Raw genomic sequence first — 21564 nt, forward strand, 5'->3', positions numbered from 1 at the left:
TTTCTGCTCCTAATTTAAAATGATTGTCCAGAGTAGCTCTCAGAGTGGCTCAGGATTTATGTAGAGCCCTCTGGAGGGTTCTTGACGGGGTAAAGATCATTCAGAAAGCATGCTGGTATAGCTTCTTCTCTCATTCTTTTGGAATAACTGTGACATTGGATTTTCAGGGAAACTGTGAAGGAAGCTTCCATCTTTGCATGCAAAATATTTTCCACCCTAACTTGCAAAGGAATATTTGAAAGGCCTTTTTCATTTTTGTGAATGAACAAATAAAATAATTTACCCTAGGACAGCTTTCTGTTGCATAGGAAATGAACTCAATATCAGGTCAAATGGAGATACTGACCTGACATTGCCCTGATTTCCCATGAGCCTTGGGAAGTGTTTTGACCTCTGGACTACTCTCTTCCCATTGCTCCCTATGGTCGTGTGTGTGTGTGTGTGTGTGTGTGTGTGTGTGTGTGTGTATCCATGCACATGTGTACGTGTATGTGTATTAAGGTATGTCTTTTCCCCAAAATTTAAATAAAGTATTTGTGAATGAAATGATACTTCTCAAATGGTAGGAGAACTCTTTAATATAGTATTGCAGAAAATAATTTTCTTATGTAAAGAGAAACATCTTTTTTTTAATATTTTATTTATTTATTTGACAGAGAGAGAGGGAGAAACAGGCTTCCCAGTGAGCAGAGAGCCCGATGCGGGGCTCGATCCCAGGACCCCGAGATCATGACCTGAGCCGAAGGCAGAGGCTTAAACCACTGAGCCACCCAGGCGCGCCTAAAGAGAAACATCTTAATTAAATTTGTATTAAGGATTTTTTTTAATATGTCAAGATTACTTTGCACAGCCCCCCTGAATCAGGAACAATTTACTTACCTCCTTCCAGTTTTGCTGTAGCAGTCATGTTCATTCTGCTTTTCTTTTAGGAGTCATCTCTACTGCAGACATTCTTGATCGAGAGACAACGGGGTCCTACTGGCTGACCGTGTATGCCACAGACCGGGGCGTTGTTCCACTTTATTCCACTATTGAGGTCTACATTGAAATTGAAGATGTGAATGACAATGCCCCCCTGACCTCGGAACCTATTTATTATCCTGTTGTCATGGAAAACTCGCCAAAGGATGTATCTGTCATTCAGATCCAGGCTGAGGATCCAGACTCCAGTTCCAATGAGAAACTGACATACAGGATTACAAGTGGGAATCCCCAGAACTTCTTTGCCATCAATACCAGAACAGGTAAGGGAATGCTCATATTACTTTGTTTCCATTGGTCGTCCAGCTTTTAAATCCATCAGCCTGATACCTGCTTATTTATTTCATTTATTTTTCCCCTGACTTACTTTATGATATGGAGAATAACATTCTCTCTCTCTCTCTCTCTCTCTCTCTTCATTTCTTCCTGGGGGTAGTTTCTGAAAATGTGAGCATTCTACTTGGTATATTCTGGCTGGTATGTTTTAACTTCAGCTGAACCAAGGTGAAATGATCTAATAGAAATGAGAGGCTTTCACTAAAAGCTTTAGATTTGCTTTCATCATTATAATAAAAAGTGGTTCCCAAGCCACACAGAAGGCTGCTTGCCCCTTTTGTCTTTCTGGGGAAGGAATGACCTGGCCAATGCTGGGTTCTGTCGGTAAGCTGGCTTTGTGACACCTGTACTTCTGGGAGCTTCTCCTTTGCTTGACCTTCATCCAGCTTGGTGTAAATGATCTTTAAGCCTTAAATTTAAACCCCAGATTTTTTGTGATTACTGTAGTGCCCATAAGTATAGTGTTAATGTTTAGAAGAACATCCGGTATCTCAATTTTTACATAAAATGTACCACCTTTAAATTTTTAGGTCCTTTGCATAAAAACATTTCTAGAAATCATTCTGACAGTTTGTTGGCTAAGGCTCAGGAGGGGCAGGTGGGGAGTTTGGTGGACTGCATTCTGAGAGAAGTACATACCCTGGTAAGGTCTCAGAGGTTCCTTGCTTTCTTGTGACTTGCCTTGTTTAGATCTGAACAAGAGAGCCAAACCGTCAGTGAGAATTATGGTGGATAGAGTCTGAATTAAGTGAAAGTTAGAAAAAAGAAAAAAAAAGCTATTGTTGGTTCACCCTGGGCAAGTGAATTGACAGTGGTCAAAAGTTAGGCTGGTTGGTATTTGCTGGTGTGGACATACCCAGTTTCCCTGACAAACTACTGATGGGGCTGATAGTCATTTCTCCTGCCTCTGCTTGTTAAAGAGGAAACATACAGCTGACCTCATGTATTTTATAAATGTCAGATTCCTGTGAAAATACTTTAGAGAGAATGTCATGTTTTTTTTGGAAATAATTGATTTTCTCTAATTATAAGTGGGTCAGTCGTCTTGTTAGGCAGCGTCTCACATGTGAACAGTGGAATCAGGATTTCACTTGCATTTTACTCCTAGACAAAGAGTGGTCATCTTCTATCACTTTCTGACTGAAACCTGCTGGAACTTGCAAGAGAAGTCTCAGAGATGTGGAGGCTAGCTCAGCCTTTCAGAACCGTGTTACATAAGGGAAACTGCCCAAGGACCTGTGGGACCCCTGAGCTGTGCTGGAAATCCCCTCCTGATTCACTTTCTCAGCATAGCTAAGGGCTCTGTGGAATATGGTGACAGAGAAACAAATTCAGATACTTTAGAAAGTCAAGAGAGAGAGAGAGGATGAAGACCGAAAAAAATGACACAGTAAAGAAGTGGAGGGCACAGATGTCTTCATATTTCACAACCCCTGTGGAATGTGAAACACCCCCAGTCACCTTCTGCCTTCCTTCTAATTCCCTTGCCACTTGAGTCATTCAGAGTGAGCCCACCACCCTCTTTATGAGAAGTAAAAGACCCAGCAGAAGGGCAGTTTCAACTCTTCTCTTTCTTCTCTGATGACCGAAAAGATTTTAGAATGAAGCCATAGGGAAGGATTTGAATTGGATGTGAAGAAGGTAGGCTGTAGATTATCTGCAGAGAAGAACGTGTAACTAAAGCTGTCTTTTGTGCAGATTTTAGAAGTTTGCATGAAATCTCAGAAACTCTTGTATTGTCACAATGTAGCCTATAATGTGTAATAAGAGCCTTAATTTTATTTATAATTTCTCTGTCCTTGCCATAGATTTTAAAAAGCCATTTGTACCAGGAATGGCATTTTAGACTTCCTTTTCTAATTGTCTAAAAGAAAGATAGAGCATTACTTTGTAATTCTCTAGCACATGGTAAGAAAACACTGGATTTTATTGATTCCCTTACCAGACATGTATTATCATGCCTACTAGTTTCCAAACAAAGTCTAGGAACAGTGATAAACTTAAGATATGGTCCAAACCTTCCTGGGACCCAAACGTACATGAAATTAACAAAGTAACTCATGTTTATCACACAGTGAAAGAGTACAATAGTTGATCATGGTGGGGGAATTTCACTCAACGCGGCTTTGGTGAGAGTGATGGTCAGGGAGGGCTCATGGAGGCGGTCATATTTGGGGTTAGAAGTCCTGGTTTTTAAGTCCCTGCTCTGCACTTCCTTGCCGGGAAACACCACTGACCACACCAAGGGGAAACATAAACCAAATGAGACAGTCCTGACTTCACCTGTTTCATGAACTTGGGAAAATTATGGAACCTTTCTGAAACTTTCCTTTTTACTGAGCAAGGATTGTTGCAAGGAACTTAGGAGTCCTCTGAAATGCTTAGCACATTAGCACAGTGCCTGCAGCATTGAGACAGCAATCGGTGATACCCCATTCTGACTGCCTTACCTTTGATTACAGACACATCATTCACTCTTCTTAGACCTCAGCTTCTTATCTGTAAAATGAAAATGGCATTGCTGACTTCATGGGGGGGGCGGGTGTTACTCATGAAGACTGAAAGTCGTGATGTGTTTGAAAGTTGTCGGTAAACTACAAAGCTCTGTAAGAATGTTATTACTCTATTCCTTTCTATGGAAATTCACAGACCCACAAGCCTGGTGTAATTCTTGTGGAAATCATTGCTCTAATATAATGCTGCCCGTGGAGCAGTCTTTAGCCAGTTCTACAAACCCTCTACTCCTACGCTTTGGCATTTCTTCCTGTCTTTCCAAAGGCATTTGTCTGAAATAGTTATGTTAACGTAACATCTTTTAGTAATGAAGTGGGAGTGCACCCACCAGCATATTTATTAAAGATCTTTTCTTTAGATTTTTTTTTTTTTCAACTGGATGTAGACTCTAGGAAACTGACCTTTCATTCCTTCCTTTGTGGTAGAGCTGAAATTTAAAGACTTTTGTTTTGTTTTGGGAATGTGCTCCATAATAAATAAGATTTAAATGATTATGCATGCTCAAATAATGTCAGTGGTATGGTCCACAGCCTGCAGCAGATAACAGATGTCCCAGACCTAAGCAGTGAGAGAAATTTCTCTGTTGAACAGTGTTCCCTACCCAAAATGCCTTTTTTTTTTTTTCTAACAGACGTAAAACCACATAAAAGCAGTAATCTGGGACCTTCCTGAGTAATTGTTGTGGCTTAAGAGTAAAAACAAAAACTGTACCTCTGAGGTCCTTTCTGACCTGTACAGAGAACCCCTGTATCACTCCAGGCAGAGCAGCCGAATTCAGTCCAGGGCAGCATCTTTGTGGATGTCTGCCCCAGCTCACGGGTAACTAGAGCCCTACCAGTGTGTTCTGAGCTGCAGTCCCCCAGCAGGCTGGTGTCCACTTGCCTCTTTGGGGAAGCAGGCACTCAAATGCTTACTTCCAGCCCTTGAAACAAAATCTTAGCTGGCCTTAGCTGATGACTAGTCATCCTGGCTCAGTTGGGGAACAGGTGTGAGAAGTTCCTCCAGGGTTTTAGAAGGTTTATTTTAGTTGTATTTAGTAGTATGGATACCACTTAGCAGAGCGCAAGCACGCCAGCATTTGGTAGAGCACTCAGGAGATGTTAGCTGTTGCTGTTACTATTTTTTTTTTTTTAAGATTTTATTTATTTATTTATTTGACAGACAGAGGTCACAAGTAGGCAGAGAGGCAGGCAGAGACGGGGCAGTGGGGAGGCAGGCTCCCTGCTAAGCAGAGAGCCCGATGCGGGGCTTGATCCCAGGACCCTGGGATCATGACCCGAGCCGAAGGCAGAGGCTTTAACCCACTGAACCACCCAGGCGCCCCTGCTGTTACTATTATTAATCATCCTGTATTCTGCCCTAGAATAAAGTTTATGTAAGTTGCACGCATAGTCTTCCCAGCACTGTCTTTTGATGAAGACGTACTTGAAAGGCAGCAGTGTTTTTCCTCAGTACACGGTGTATAGCACTGGAACCTTCCATTCAGGCTTATAAAGTATATTATGCACTATTGTCTACTGCTGCTATTTTAGACCCCAGGTGTTGCGGGATGGCAGATACATAAGAGAAGCATGAGATCGTTTGTGCATTCAGGGAATTTATTCTCATGGGAAAAATAGGACTGTCACACATACAATGTACTTTAGCAAAGAGTGTAAGGCAACTTATAAGAAATAAATGGTCAAACTCTGTGGAATGTAAGCTGTGAACAGGGTAACATGTCAGAAAGGGGCTGCGGCAAGGACTTCCCAGATCTGAAGTGGGCCCTGAAAAATGGGTCCATCTGCAGAGAGAGCAAGCCAGAAAACAAGTTAAGTTGACCTTGAAAACCCATCCGCTCCTACTTAAGCTAGTTTGAGAGGCATTATACAATTAGAAAAGGAATTTTAAAAGACTCATAAATGTCTGGAACGTAGTAAGATATTAGAAGTAACAAATATATGCATCTCTTCTCTCTCTCTCTCTCTTTGGTTTGGTGATGTTTGGATTTTTAAAAGCCTTGGGTTGCATCTCTTTCTTTTGAGAGGTCAACTTAGAAATAATACTTTCAGGGGGAAAAAACATACAATAGGAAAGATCCCTCTATGTTTTCCTTTGCCTCTGTTAAACATACAACCAGGATTGGCATATGCTGCCTTGAGAGCCCATGTCTGTGAAAGTGATCCTTGCTTCTTCCAGATCTTCTGCTGGTCGGTTACCTAGGGCATAGGCTTTCTGATTTCCTTCCTGCAGTTGTGATGTTTCCCTTCGATGCATGCTTTGGTCACAGGCATCTCCACCTGTGTTTGAGTGGTGATGAAGCCCAACTCTCTTTTACTTTCTGCGAGCATCTTGGGACAAACTTGATCAAAAGATGCTTAATGTGTGGATAGACCAACTGCTCTGCCCACCAGGTGGGTGGAAAGGCAGAGATCCTCTTTAAAAGTGTTTCTGCTGCAGGGACACCTCAAATTCTGCCATCATCCGGTGGTATCTTTGGATTTAGATCTTTTTTCCCTATTAAAATGAGAGGAGTAGCTTATTAGAATACTGGATGTCTTCTGTTTTTTAATCAACTCCAGATACTATTAACATACCTTTTGGTGTATGTATAAGACACAGTGGGTAAGTCAGCAGGAGGGGTAACAGAAGGAAAAGGGAAAAGTCAAGACCACGAATTCAGCATGATCACCTGACCATCTTATTAGGCTGCAGATCGCTGAGGGGGAGCCTGATAATTTGCATTTCTAGCAAGTTTCCAGGGGAGCCGGATGTTGCTTCCCTAGAGGGCCTCCTTAGCAAGGCCCTAGAATTTAGTATCCACAAGAAACACAAGAGGGAGGTAACATGGTGCTGAGACACGCAACTGAGGGCAAGGTTGTTTCCACCTTCTAATTTATCCGTACACTCTTTCCTCACAGTGCTGGAGTTTTGAGGTATGACTATGAATTAAAAGTGCTCTCTCTTTGCCACCCCCAAAATCAGATCTCATAACATTGCTTATACTTTGTGTTTTATGAAGTGGAGACAAACGAAAATCCAGTCTCTTTAGTCATCCGTGAGCAAAAACATCACTGATTCCTAAGGCTTGTGGTTGATAAAAATCTGGGTTATATAATGTTCGGATGCACTTGTATTATTTCCACATATATAGGGTGAAGGGGAAGTTGGTACTAAGTGGAGGTCAGACCTACTTCAATGAATAAACAGACATTTGATATTAGTATCTCATTATAAAAAAGGGTTAGTTCGTAAGATAGTGGTACTCAAAAATAATGTAGTATATTAAGTCACCTAATCCTAATGTTGCTGCACAGCCCTGTTTGGTGATAATCTGCTTAGGAAACCCTCTTTTCCTGGAAACCAGAAGGAAACCTTGTTTTATGTAAAAAACCAGAGATTAAAAAGAAAGAAACACCCAAGGTGAGGGACAAGGGTACAAATATTGGTGCTTTTTCTTCAGTGTGAACACTGGGGAAATCTCTTGTTACCATGTCTTATTCTTTATTCCTTCCTAATGGAAAGCTAAATTCTCCTGAATGGGTAGAAATGGCCGCGAGATGATGAGTTGATATTCATAAGTACAGGCACAAAGCAGATAATGCAGCGAATGAGTATGTATGAAACTGTAAATCACCTTCGCTCCTTCTTTCAGCCATGAAAGGAGGCCTTGTCCTATAGAACATTAAATTGTGTTCATTTAATCCAACAAGTCCAGTAGAACAAATCAGGCTCATGCAGATTTATCACAGGGGGGTTATTTAAATTCAGCAGTGACCTTTGCATCCCCGTGAATGTGCTCCTAATGAACAAGGACAAAGGGAACTTTTCTGCACTGTCATTATGTTCCCTGGGAGGCTGCGGGTTTCCCCACTTGATCAACTCACAACTATGGGCTGGAGGAATGGGGTTGGGGTTCTGAGGGGGCAGAGGGCTTGGTCAGGGCTGGCCATCTTGAGGGAGAATATGCTTTTCCCTGTTGTGGACTGTGGCTGTCCTTCCTGTGGCTCGATTTTGTCTGCATGCTTGTTATGATTGTAAGTGCTAGTTTCAGAGTTTCTCAACCTGGTACTATCAGCATTCTGGACTGGACAAGTCTCCTGGTGAGGGCTGTCCTATGCATTAGTGAATAGGACAAGAATTGTGACAGTCAAAATACCTCTTGGCATTGTTATGTCTCCTAGAGGTAAAATTAGCCCCGTTGTGAGCCAATAAATGAATATGGAATATTTTGCAGGACTCTTCCATATGGCCCTTACCAAAGGAACCTGTGTAAAGTGAATGACTGGTTATAAAGGTATGATGGTGTAGTTAACCAAAAAAAAGGGCATCTATACGTATATCTACATATAGGTAGGTATGCGTACCTATTTATCATCAATAATAAAATGAAATAAAATAAAAATGGGGGAAAAATCTAGAGCTGCCTCTCACTTCCCTCAGACTCTAGATTCTTTGTATTTTAAAGGCTCTGTGAATACTTGAAATCAAATCCATTAGGAAAAGAAGAACAAAATAGGGGTGCCTGGGTGACTCAGTCATTAAGCGTCTGCCTTCGGCTCATCTCATGATCCCAGGGTCGTGAGATTGAGCCCCGCATCAGGCTCCTTGCTCCTCGGGAAACCTGCTTCTCCCTCTCCCACTCCCCCTGCTTGTGTTCCCTTTCTCGCTGTGTCTCTCTCTGTCAAAAAAATACATAAAATCTTAAAAAAAAAGAACAAAATAATAACAGAACTTCACACAGAATGAATGTGGATAAAGTTATCCTTTTCTCTACTCTTCGTATTTGGATAGGATTTGGCTATAACAGAATTGTCATCAGAGTCAGTTGTGAAGAGCATTCTTCAGAAGACAGCGTGAAGAGATTATTTTGAGGGTTTCCGGGTTTATTCCCTTGAAAGACTTACACAACTCCAAATCCTGTTTCTGCTTAATGTCAGCGTTCTGATGGATAAATATGAGGATTGTCCTTTTCCTGGAATAAAAGTGGATGATAAAGAAAAAAAAAATCAAAAAACTTTTGACCGGGGTGCCTGGGTGGCTTAGGGGGTTAAGCCTTTGCCTTCAGCTCAGGTCATGATCTCAGGATCCTGGGATTGAGCCCCACATTGGGCTCTTTGCTCAGCAGGGAGCCTGCTTCCTCCTCTCTCTCTACCTGCCTCTCTGCCTACTTGTGATCACTCTCTGTGTCAAATACATAAATAAAATATTAAAAAAAAAATCTTTTGACCTCCACGGTGGATTCTGTAGTCAAGTACATAGATGAAGGCTCTCCGAGGCCATTGGCATTCCCAGTAAGTATGCAGGGCGCTACAAGACCCAGCCGGCCGGTAGATTTGTGGGGACTTACACTGGGGGCCCAGATCACCATCTTTAGATACAACATAGGATTGGAAAGACTTAGCAAAGTGGGAACTGGTGTCCCCCTCAGTAATAGGAAGGAAATCTTTGGACCACCCCTCCCCCCCCAAATTAAGTCCAGTTTGTCCTTACAAAGGACAGGATTGCTAGTTAGGCAACAGTATGAGATTCTACCCATTTCAGAGATTCAGATCTTTGCATTAATACAACTGTTACTTGGCGAAAGGATTGTATAAAACCAAATGACAGTCAGGAATGGGGAATTTTGGCAAAAGGGAGAGTGGACAGAGAGGGACAGACAGGCACTTCCCTGGAGGGAAGAGAATGATGCCACCAGCTAGCTGGGGACCGACCAGCTCTGTAGGTGGCTCAAAGCTGCCTCCTCAGGGGCAGGGTGCTGGTCATTCAGTGTGGCTGGTGCTAAGCCTTACATGCTGCTCCCCTGTCTTCTTGCTGACCCGCCGAGATGGGGTAGAGCTCCTAGATATTCAGCCTGCCCCTGGGGCTCAGCTGTGGGCCTTACTGCTCCTGAAAATGACTGAGAATTATTTGGAAGGTATAAATAAAACAGATGATGGAGCTGTGTATATATATCTTTAAAAAGAGATTGATTAAGGTCATAAATTTTTCTTTTATTTCTTCTATCTGGGCGTTAATTCCACAGCACTAATTTACTGCATTGGTTTATTACTTTGTTCTATTCTGAGAGAAACAGTGAATTTTAATTGAAACCCCTGCTTTGCTTCTCTACATTCTTCCCCACCATTGTTAGGGAGACTCCTGGATCCTGCCTGGGCCTGTCTTTCTTTCTCAGGTATGACAGGAAGGTGGGAAGAGAAACCTTCACCCAGAGTATAGCGCTACCCTGTCCCAGGCATGCTGGTGTTTTCTTCTTTAGCTTGAACTGCAATCCTGGAAAGAAACCGGGGCTCTGGGCTCCCAGGCAATTTGCCAGGGTCACCCGGCTAGTCGGCGCAGAGCTAAGGGTTTGTCTGATTAATGGTCCCTAATGCTGAAGACAAAGGCTATCTAATTTGAAAAAATGGGAGCAAACTCAATAAACACTTTAATGGGCCTATAACTTTGGCGCTGGGAAAGCTTTCAGATGATTGTATGTACACTGTCCAAACAGGTGCATGACGCTCCCCAAAGAAGTGCTGAAGTCCTAATTCCCCTGTGTTCATGAATGGGATCTTATTTGGAAACAGGATCTTTGCGGGTATAATTAAGTTAAAATTCTTTCATACTGGATTAGGGTGGACCCGAATTCAGTACCTAGTGTCCTTATTAGGAGAGGAAAGTCTGGACACAGAGATATTATTACAGAAGACAGGTGAAGAAGGAGGCATAAGAGTAATGATGCCACAAACCAAGTAAGGCTGAGGACTGCCAGCAACCACTGGAAAGTAGGAAAAGACAAGGAAGGATTCCTGTCTGGAGCCTTTAGAGGGAGCGTGAGCCTGCCTAGGAGCATAACCCTCCCTAATTGTGGACTTCTAACTTCCAGAGCTGTAGCTGAATAAATTTCTCCTTTAATGCCTCCCAATTTGCGGTACTGTGTTCCAGCAGCCCTAGGAAGCTACTATCAGGTGTAGTCTCAGGGTACAGATGGGAAGTAAGATTGCGCTCTCCTAAAGGGGTGAGGGTAGTATGCAGAGTCAAGGGTCACGGGTTCATAGTGCAGTGCTCTGCTTACTTGACCAAATATTAAGACTTCTAGTGATTTTTACACTAGTCAAGCCTGGCTTTAGTTAGATAGTTTGTTTTTCATTTGTTTTGCAGTACTCGTGATCTCGTTAAGATTATTTATTTGGAAAGGGATAAGGGTTTCAATGAGAGACTGTGTGACATGACATCACTCGAAGCATTTCAAGACTTCTGGAAGGCCATCCATGATGGGGCTCACATGCTCCCTGGGGTCCATGGGACCACCTGGAAGTTGTTGTTGACTGGCATTCAGTGTCCCTCACAAATCGGGATCTCATCAGTCTCATTCTTTTTGTCATTTCTCAGCCTTTTAAAGCTGATTCTCTGGAAGCATGGTTCTTTCAAAGCACTGAAAGTTTCTACATGTAAAGTCACTACTGGATTACCATTAACCTTGAGCGCCTAAAGGCCAGTTTTAGTACTGTTACTACTTTATATTCTGGACTTGTCATTTTCTGTCATCTTTGTATGACTTCTTTCCTAGCTTCTTGACATTGTTACAAAGAGGTATGCGTGTTCCAGAAATCTATTAAATGTCATTCACCTAGAGGTAGATTATTCTAGGAAAGCACATGGAACTCTAACAAAATTCTAAAACCAACATATAGTAAGGTGTTGTACTAAGACTTTAGTATGTTGCAGCAAACTGACAGAGGTTTGTTGAGCACTTCGCATGGGTTAGTGTATTAGGCTTCCCAACAGTACGGGGGAGGGGAGAAGCCAAGTAGAGTAGTGCTCAAGAGCCTGGACTCTAGAATCAGATGTCTTCGCATCTAAATCCCAGCTCACTCACTTCTTAGCAACATGATATTGGGTGCACTATATTACCTCTCTGAGCTTCGGTTTCCTGCTCTGAGAAAATGGGAGTAATTATAGTAACTAATGAATTGGATTGCCACCAAGATTAAATGAGTTAATATACATGAAGTCATTTTAAAAGTACTCAGCATGTAGTAAGCTCTCAATAAACGTTAAATGATGTTTTCAGGCAGAGGTTTTTTTTTAGCTAACTCGGCATCCACATTGTATGATTAAGGCCTGAGGCAGTTGGTGTCTTCAAAGTACAAATAAGTATAACACTTTATCTATAGATTCATTAAATTTTCATCTTGTGAGACTGTGTCTCTCTGTGCTGTTGACTTTCATACATGTGACTCTTTAAGTCATGTCTGAAAAGTGGACTGCGATGGGGCTCTCTTAGCCTCCTAGAAGCCTCTCTCCCTATTTTAGATATGTTTACTCCCAAGAGTAAAATAAAAAAGATGCCTTGGAAAGAGCACTAGTAACAGTAGTTGGGTTGTCTGGACTTTCACCTAGCCCCTGCTGTTAACTCCTCTTCTAACAAGCTTACCTCATTTCTATAGGCCTTGGAATCCTCACCTATAAATCAAAGAGTTGGAACGAGAGTCAAGAGCATCAACACCTGCCTCACATGCTCATTTTCCCATCACACTAATTGATGATAACAGCCTTTCATATTATGCCCACACTTTGCATCCATTTCAACCTAACACTGATGGGAAACTGGCATGAGAAGGGACGTTTATTTGCTGTTGAGGGCCCTGAAACCGTCTCTACATTTGACTAAGTCCTAGAGTCTATCAAGGACCCTGGCACTGTAGAGAAGGAAAGAGGGTGCTAATAGAAGAGACTGTGTAGAAATAATTACCAAGGACTTGGTGAGCCTGAGAACTTGAAATGTGAAGACAGTCTTCACAGAGAAGATATATTGTTGTAAATAACTTCAGAGCTATCTCACCACCTTACAGCATCATCTCCTTTCTCTGAGCATTAACTCTCAATTCTTCCTTCCTTGATACCAAAATCAAGATTCTCTCTTCCAGGAATTTGTTGTCGAGATTCGGAAATAATCTCCGGCTATCGTGGACTTGAGGACTGTAGATGAATGTTTGTGTCCCTCTAAAATTCATGTTGAAACCAAATCTCCAAGGTGATGGTATTTGAATGTGGGGCCTTTGGAAAATCATTATGTCACAAGGGTGAAATCCCACCCTCAGGAAGAAGCTTGACTGCCTTGTCAAAGAGACTCTGGAGAGATTCCTCTCCCTTTGTGCCCTGCAAGGACACTGCGGGAAGGATACCTTCCTTCAACCAAGGAAGTGGGCCTTAACTAGACACCGAATGTGCTGGCATCTTGACCTTGAGCTTCTAGACTCCAGAGCTAGGAGAAATAAATGTCTGTTTATGAGCCACCTGGTCTATGGTATTTCGTTAGAACAACCTGAAGGAACTAAGATAGAGGCTGTGTGTGTGAAACAGCTACAGACTGACAGACAGACCAGCTCTGATGGGCTTGATCCTGCAGACTTTCTGATGGCTGGTTCTGGTGCTAGTGAAACCCAGTGTTGTTCTTTGCTCTTTGCACTACAAGTTGCTCTAACATACCTTATAATAATAACATGTAACTTTGCTATCAAAGCTTGACATGGGTTTCTCTTTATGCAAAGAAAGGACCATGCAGGGCCATTGCTGTAGAAAGCTAATCAGAAGAGAGGCTCAGAAGGAAGAAATGTTCTCTGATAATGGTTGCTGTGTAGATTTGGTCATTGGTGGGGAGATCAGTGAAAGGCATTTGTCTTTATAAGTCATGTTATTACTGAGACTTTCATTTACATTGGTTTGAACATTGACCATCACTTTTTCTCTTTCATTTATGTAATTCCTTGGGTCATGATCAAAAATATTTGTGATGTCCAGCATGTGCTTGGATTAAGCCCTATCTTTCTTTATGAATAGTTCTTAGATATTTACTATTTTAAATTTTATCTATAGGATTCCATAGGAAAATTGGCCAACAATTCTGTTGAAAGTAAATTACACTATTTTAGACAACTCTGCTTATCCTTAACCTATTGAACAAGGTGAGCATGGTAACCTTACCTGTCCTCTAGGAATTCACTCTGTGCAATTCACTCAGTATACCCATGAGAAGCACGGGTTACTTCTGGGTTGGAACCCCTACTCATTCACATACCAACCATATGGCTGTGGACAGGTTTTTAACTTATTATGGCTCAAGCTCCTCATTCGTAAAATCAGGTTACTGAGTTCTGAGGATTAAATGGGTTAATGTATTTTATAAAGCATTTGGCTTAGTCTTGTCCATATGAAGTGTTCAAGAAATATTAACTACTATAGTTATCGATATCAACTCTCATAGTTAATATTAAATGCATTTCACATTCTTGCCTTTCAAAGGAATTTGTTTTCTTGAAAATTGATGAAGAATGTGTCCGATTAAAAGTGTTGGAGGTCTCAGATATATATTACATGTTTATGTTTCATGAGTGCCTACTGTATACCAGGTACTGTGTTAAACAGAGAGCATCCGGGGCTGATAACACAAGGCCCCTACACTTCAAGATCTCATAGTCCAGAGTCATGTCACCATCAACTGTTATTTATTGATATTGTCACACAGCTTTAAAATGCAGAGATTAACTAAATAATATTAAGGTTCTTTATGGGACATTTTCTGGCAATAATAAATGGTTGTAATATTTATTGGTTGTTTTAGGAAGGAAAACATCTGAGAACATGAGCGAGGAGATGTAAAATAAATCCATCACATTAGAAACAGACTCTTACAGGCTGACAATGCGGAACCTTTGCCAGGGCACCATTTTTAAGTATGGTGCCATTGCAGTTAAGCAAGACAAATCCAATTTTACTTCCTACCACTTAAGTTAATTTCTCTTCTCTGTAAAATTTCCCATTTTATAAAGACATACTTCATCTTGGCTATGTACATACTAAATTGTTCATTTTTTACTTAGTTAAATTGTTTTCTGTCATAGTGAGAAATGCTTTCCTCTTGAAGAAATGATGTTCATGCACGGGAAATAGGAATATTTATTAAAGTGGTTTATTACAAGACTGGATTTAGACATATTTGTATAATTTTTGTATTTAAGTAGTTTTAGTGCCCAATGAAATGACTTTCAGTGCAACGTGGGCTTTGATAATCAGAGTCTCCAAAGTCTCCCTCTTAGACTTTAATCAAATAGAGTTGGTGGATTTATATTTACATGCATATGTTTAGAAATACTGGAGATGTTTTCAGTGGATCTGCATTAATACATAGCTGGGTTATAATGACTAGTGAATGACTTAAGTTATCTTGTGCTTTCATCTCTCTCTGATTTAATAAGCCTTTATGGATTTTGGATTCTGCAGATCGGCATGGGAGGAACATAAGGAAATAGGAAACTTCTCAGACCTATAAAAATACAGACAGGCTGTTTACAAGACAAAAACACTTAAGCAAAGCAAATTCTGGGTCGAGGGTGAATGCTGAGTTTGTCACTGATGGTTTAGTGTTTTAACTGTAACAATGTCTTGTACCTCCTGAGATGGAGGAATTATACCCAAGTGGTTTTCCCAGATAACTGAAATTCAAAATTTTTTGTGCCAAAACAACAATTTTAAAAAGCAGCTATATTTCTGCGCCACTTTCCATAGTGGATTATCTGTGTCTTTCACTTTTCCAGCCTAGCATGCTGAACACAATGATACAAGTGGATTTGGCTTCATAGTCCAGCTACCTCTGCAGTCATATAGGACACGTGCTCAGAGGGTCACCTGCTTGGTTTAATGCTCTGCTGTCATTGTCTGGAAATTCATAATAATTTTTTTGAACGAGGGGCTTGGCATTTTCATTTTGCACTGGGCTCTGCAAATTATGTCGCCTGTCATGGACACGGGGTTTCCATTTGGACTGTGAATTACTGTCTGGAGCCATCAAATGCAGTCCTGTTTTGGTCTCCTTACTTGCGCTCAGCTTGCCAGTTCTCACTTCTGTTATCAGTCTGCCTCTCTCTTCCAGGGCTCTGCCTTCTAATTTGCTGCTTCTCATCTGCTGAGACATCATATAAATAAGGTATTAGAATAGTAAGTAGGCTGAGAACCAGTAGGCTCTGAAGAGTGACCTTGAAGGCTCCTCCCACAGAGGAAATGTACCACAGCATCCCTCACCAGTCTTTGTGGCATTTTTTTCCTGGGGTCCTATGATTGCTTTCTCTTCTCCTGCACTGACTGCGTTGGTGAAGAGACTTTCTCTGTATAAACACCAGGGGGAGGGGAGGCATACAGTTCTGACCCATATCCCTTACGGGAAAATTGTTGTAAACAAACTGTTTAAAAAGTCCAGTTTTGTTTTTTGTTTTTTGTTTTTTTAAATTAATCATTAGACGGTAAGAAGGTAAGTGAAATTTCTTTTGGTAAGATCCCTGTGACATCTGTATAAGCTATGAAGGTTTTATCATTGGCCATTTAGGGAACCTTTTGGATTCCAATAGTTTCTGTCCTTTCAGATTGTTCACGTATCTTCATGGTAATGTTTGCACTGGGCATCCCCTTGTCCTGCAAGAAACCATAGCATACCATTCTGACACAGGTCCCAATGTAGGTTTTCTCTACGGTTGTACAATTTCATTTTCTACTGCCTATTTAGACTCCTATCAGCTAAATAAGGTGCACGTTTGCTCTGCAGTGATATTTATTTGTTTGTTTGTTTGTTCGTTTGTTTTTCTGGCATGCTTTTTCACCTTCCAGCATCCAGGCTACCTGAAGCAAAAGTAAGCAAAACCAAACAAATGTTTGGTCAATTCTTAAACCATTCATAGGACAGGAAGTGTGCTGGCATTTGTGTTCAAAGAAAATAAGATTCTTCAGAGTGGGGGAAAACATTGTTATTAACTCATCAGCTATTTACTCATTTATGTAGTTAACATTCAGCGTTGTTTTTTGAACACTTAACTGTGTGACAGACCCTAAGATAGGCACTTGGATGCAGTGGGGAGTAAGACAATTGTTATTCATTCCAAGAACAATGCTTCCCACACAGGAATGCTCTAGGGAAGGAAGGAAGGAACGAACGAACGAACGAATACATGCTTTGGATAATGTGTGTCACTTTTGATACTGCACAGGGATTCTCACTTCAGAAAAGGAATTCTGAATTCCTTTTGTAACAAAAAAGCGTTTACAACTTTCTGAAATCCAAACATGCCTGAAATTTTCTCAACTAGTTGCTTTTGTTTAAACTCCCGTTTGACATTTGAACTATTTTCAAAATGTCATCTCTGGATTTACCTGCCTCTGAGGGATTTAAACAGATTTTATATTGACATAGTGTGCAAGTTGTCAGAATGTACACAGTACTGGAAATTTCCTAAGTGTTCATACAGGAAAACGAAAGGGTCATTAGTCCCTTTTTAGGTCAGTTTATGCTAGGTTATGAAATCAGTTTCGGTATGACCTCATCAGTTCTGGGCCAAGTTTTACTTAACATTAACTGAAATAGTTAAAGTTGTGGGCGTGGTTAAAACAATATCATGGTGACCTTTTGCTGCCTTGCCACTGTCCTTTTATGATGTTTGATATTAATGTGATTTGATATGTGGGGGAGAAAGCAGGCAATTATTGGGGAAACGCCTTCTACTTTCATAAACAGGAGAAATATGGGAGTTGGTCTTTGCTAATAGACGTCAGAATAATAATTGCAATCATAATTGTAATTTATGTGATACTTCACAGTGTTAAAACTCTCGTATATTTTATCTGTGATAGCTCTAGAATAACATCTTCTACAAGATGAAGTCTATCTAGGGAACCTACAGAAAAGTTCTCTAGAGTTAGAATTTTATACCTCAGGATAAAAAGCAACAGACAAATCGAGGTTATGAAACTTTAGGTCCTTTATTTTTAACGAAGGTCAACCATTATATTGACAGGTAAAATAAAGGAAGGGGTAAACATAGGCCTAGATGTCTATAAGCCTTATTAAGAACAAAATTTTTAAAGTAGTGGGTTGTGTGCTTGTAAATTCACTCTGTATTATGAACTCATCATGAATAAATTCAACATTCTCTGGCCTTTAATGAGTTGACGGTATTGTGCCCTGTCTTATGTATTAATTACACACTAATTGATTGAACAAACATGTATGAATAACTCTACATCAGGTTCTGGGCTAGGTGCTGGGAGTACAAGATCAAGAACGCGTCATATCTCAAGGTAGGCAGGGTCTGTCCATCACAGCTCTCTCCCCGTGTAATTTTGGTACAGTTATTGAGGTACTTCATCTCATTTTTTTTTTATTCATACTGAGCCAATGCCTCCTTACCCTTCATGGCTTTAATTTCCCCTGCATCCTAGGTTCTCTGTCAAGACAAGAATTATTGTAAGCCAACCATGTGATGTACCCGGGGGTCCTCCTCTGTGTGTGAACCCCATTGTTAGCCCTTTGGGCAAAGAACAATCTCAAATGGTTCTGTTTCAGGGTACACAAGACCCAGTTAAACATTAAAATGTATACATTTCTCCAAAGATGCTGGTGGGGAGACACTGGGTTTCTTTTCAAAGGTAAATGTAAAGCCATCAATCTGTTACACATGTCAATCAAACATGACAAGGACAGAGTTTCTGTCATCATCTGACCTGTCCCCCACAACATTAGAAGTAAATCGCATTGTGAGAGCTAGATTTTTAACAGGTTCCACCTTAGTAGAGGTGTTTGGAGGCCCCAACCAGGAAAGCTCTTAGAACTGGCAAAGACTCTGGGTCCTTCCAGGGCATGGCGACCTCCTCTCCGTGTGAGAGGAACGAACCAGCTGTGTCAGCCCTCAGGGAGCAACTGATCAGGAGCAGCTGGCCATTCATGTGGTTAGACTCTCCAGATTCGTTTTAAGACCGACACATGCCACGTACTCTGCCAAGGTCATACCCAATCTTCACAACTGTCAGAGGCATCACTATAATTAATGCTTATCCTTCTACAGATACTCAAAGAAGATGGGTCTCATTCAGGCGAAGCCCAAGTTCTTCCCTCAACTGTTAAGGACAGGTCCGATCTGTTCCCTCTTTGCCGCTTTCTCATCTCGCTCTTCACCAGCCTCCTTTTGTCAGCTGAGCTCTGGGCCGCATTTTGGGCCATAGCTCATGTTGACTCTGCTACCTAGAACCCTCTTCCCTTCCACCCACCACGTGACTGGATCGCTAGCTCCCTTCAGACCCTTCCTCGTGCGTCACCCTCCAACACAGCCTTTCCTGGTCACGCCATTTGCTATTGTAAATCCCAGTTTTTGGGTGCCCCTCCCTTGCTTTAGTTCTCTCATTAGCACTGATCGCTTAGCTAACAAAGTATATCTGTGATCTCTTTATTTTTCTGGCTCTTTATTTTCACCACTAGAATGGAATCTCCATAAGACAGGACTTTTGTTTTTGCTGACTGTTACATATTCTGCCTTGAACAGGGACTGCCAAGTAGTAGGAATTTAGCCAATATTCATTGAATGAATACATGAATGGATGGATGAACTAGTAAAAGAATCAATTTGCCTGAATTCTCATTCAGAGATTACAAGCAATGGTGTCCAAATTTGACTCACTCCATAGAAGCTGTATATTAACCTTCCAAACTAAGGGGCCAAGGCATAAGTAAGATTGTGAACTGGAACTCAGTCTTCAACATTGTGTAGATGTTGTCAAGTCGGTCAAGGGCAGAACCTACAAGGTACACACAAAGGTATGGAAGCAGAGGAAGACAGGGACACAGACTTTTCTGCACCGTCTTGGGTTGCTTTGGGAATTTGCCTGCCAAGCCTCTCTATAAAGACAGCCTGTTCCCGCTCAGTCATGGGCGTTCCATCACTGTAGACCAAAGCCATTATAGAGCCCACTCTTGGACATGTTGGGGCTTAGAAAATAACCTTTCCATCCTGGGATTAGAACTGATAGTTGAATGTGACCAGGCATTTCCCAAATTAAGCTTTCCATCCCAGGAACATTCAGAACTCTACTTAGAGAAATTGTTATTTTTTTCTTCTCTGCTCCTCTTTCCACGTGCCTGTTAGATTTTTCCATACGTTGTTTATAATAACTTTTCCGTGTGGTTGAAGATAACAGATTTTTGCTTTTAATTCAAGAAATGTCATCTGCTGTAATGTTGTGCAACAAGGCACTTTCCAAGTTTCAAAGCGAAGAGTGTGTTGTCGGATTGTGTTTTTGCCTGGGAAACCCTAGCCATGGTGGAAAGTACCCCCGCACCCGGAGCTGTGGTGTGCAGAATGTCCTCCCTTCCGTCTTTGTCAGTGCCTATAAGTGAATGTAAAGGGTTTGTTTTTTTTTTTTTTTTTTGTCATTTTAATTTAAATTCAGTAGGAGTCTATTTGTATGGTAATCATAAGCTAAGGAAAACAGTGTTTCATTCCTCTCTGGGATTTGTTTTCTGACATCTTCACATTCTCTAGTACTTTAACCTGGCAACAGCATATTAACAGCAATTCATTCTCTGTATTTTAACATGTAGAACACTACCCAGAAGATTAGTACATGATGAAGAGAAGGAACGCGGAAGAGATGTTGAGGCCATAATTAATTTTGCTTTCAGACACCATATGCTCCTGCTTTCTGATGTTAACTGGAATTGGAGCCACCGTAGAGGGGGAAAATAAAGGACTGTACACAGGGAAGCACTGTCCTTCTTTTAAAGATTAATTTTTTTTTAAATATTTTTATTTTTATTTATTTGACAGAGAGAAATCATAACTAGGCAGAGAGGCAGGCAGAGAGAGAGGAGGAAGCAGGCTCCCTGCAGAGCAGAGAGCCCAATGCAGGGCTCGATCCCAGGACCCTGGGATCATGACCTGAGCTGAAGGCAGAGGCTTTAACCCACTGAGCCACCCAGGTGCCCTAAAGATGAATGTTTTGACATGAGGGTACAAACGATATTCTCGTTGTTTGGATTCATTATTTTTCCACAAGAATTTTTCAGGGAGTAATTTTCTTCCTGCGAGCACCATCGCAAAGGGCTCCCTTCACTAACTGCTTGTCTGAAATGCCCTGAACTGAAGAGACAGATAGTTAAAGAGTCTTCTCTCCCAATTCAAGTGATTACTGCATGTTCTTGTCTTAAGTGGGAGAGTCGTGAGGACTTGGGTTAGATCTTCAGTCACGCCAAACGACAGACTTGGTCACAAAACCAGCTCAATTAGATTGATTTCTCTGGATGATCCTGGTAGATGAGGTGGTGATTCAGCTAATACATAGAGGTTTCCTCTGATCAGGGGTCCAGGGCTCAGAAGTCTACATGGGCAAATAGCTAATGTAAGGGAGTAAAATTGGTCCCAGTCAAAGGGTGGTGTGGAAAACAGGACATTGACTATGCAGGTAGTTTTCCCTTCAACCCCTGAAGGTGGCCAAGTGGACATTCCCTCTGTGTTTAGAAGGGGGCTCCTGCTGTTTAATCCCAAAAGATGACTGAGTCCAGAATGTTGCACTGGGCCAGATCTCTTCCTTCAAGAGCACTGTTTTCATGCAAAATCCCCTGATTGCTATAGGGCGTTAGTTCAAACCTAAAAAGCAGTCCTTCACACCAGCCCAGTGAAGCGTGCCTGTGGCGTTAACATTCGAAGATCTGAGATCGAGAACAAATAGAAGCCACGTGCAGATATATATATTTATATATATATATAACTGATAAGTCAACAAAATTGTTAATAAAATGTGTTCCAGGGGCTCCTGGGTGGCTCAGTGGGTTAAAGCCTCTGTCTTCAGCTCAGGTCATGATCCCAGGGTCCGGGGATTGAGCCTCACATCAGGCTCTCTGCTCAGCAAGGAGCCTGCTTCCTCCTCTCTCTCTGCCTACTTGTGATCTCTGTCTGT

The 21564-nt window shown here is 41.4% G+C and overlaps 1 protein-coding gene across 1 annotated transcript in view; it reads left to right on the forward strand.

Moving 5' to 3' along the window:
* Window positions 1-21564, forward strand: part of FAT3 (FAT atypical cadherin 3) — a 662119-nt gene that overhangs the window by 307110 nt on the left and 333445 nt on the right. Inside the window, exon 3 of the mRNA XM_046016531.1 lies at window positions 930-1244. Within this exon, the coding sequence (XP_045872487.1) occupies window positions 930-1244 (315 nt within the window). The remainder of the gene's footprint in view (window positions 1-929; window positions 1245-21564) is intronic.

The sequence above is a fragment of the Meles meles genome, chromosome 8 (assembly GCF_922984935.1).
Source record: "Meles meles chromosome 8, mMelMel3.1 paternal haplotype, whole genome shotgun sequence".
In the NCBI taxonomy this organism is placed as follows: Eukaryota; Metazoa; Chordata; class Mammalia; order Carnivora; family Mustelidae; genus Meles; species Meles meles.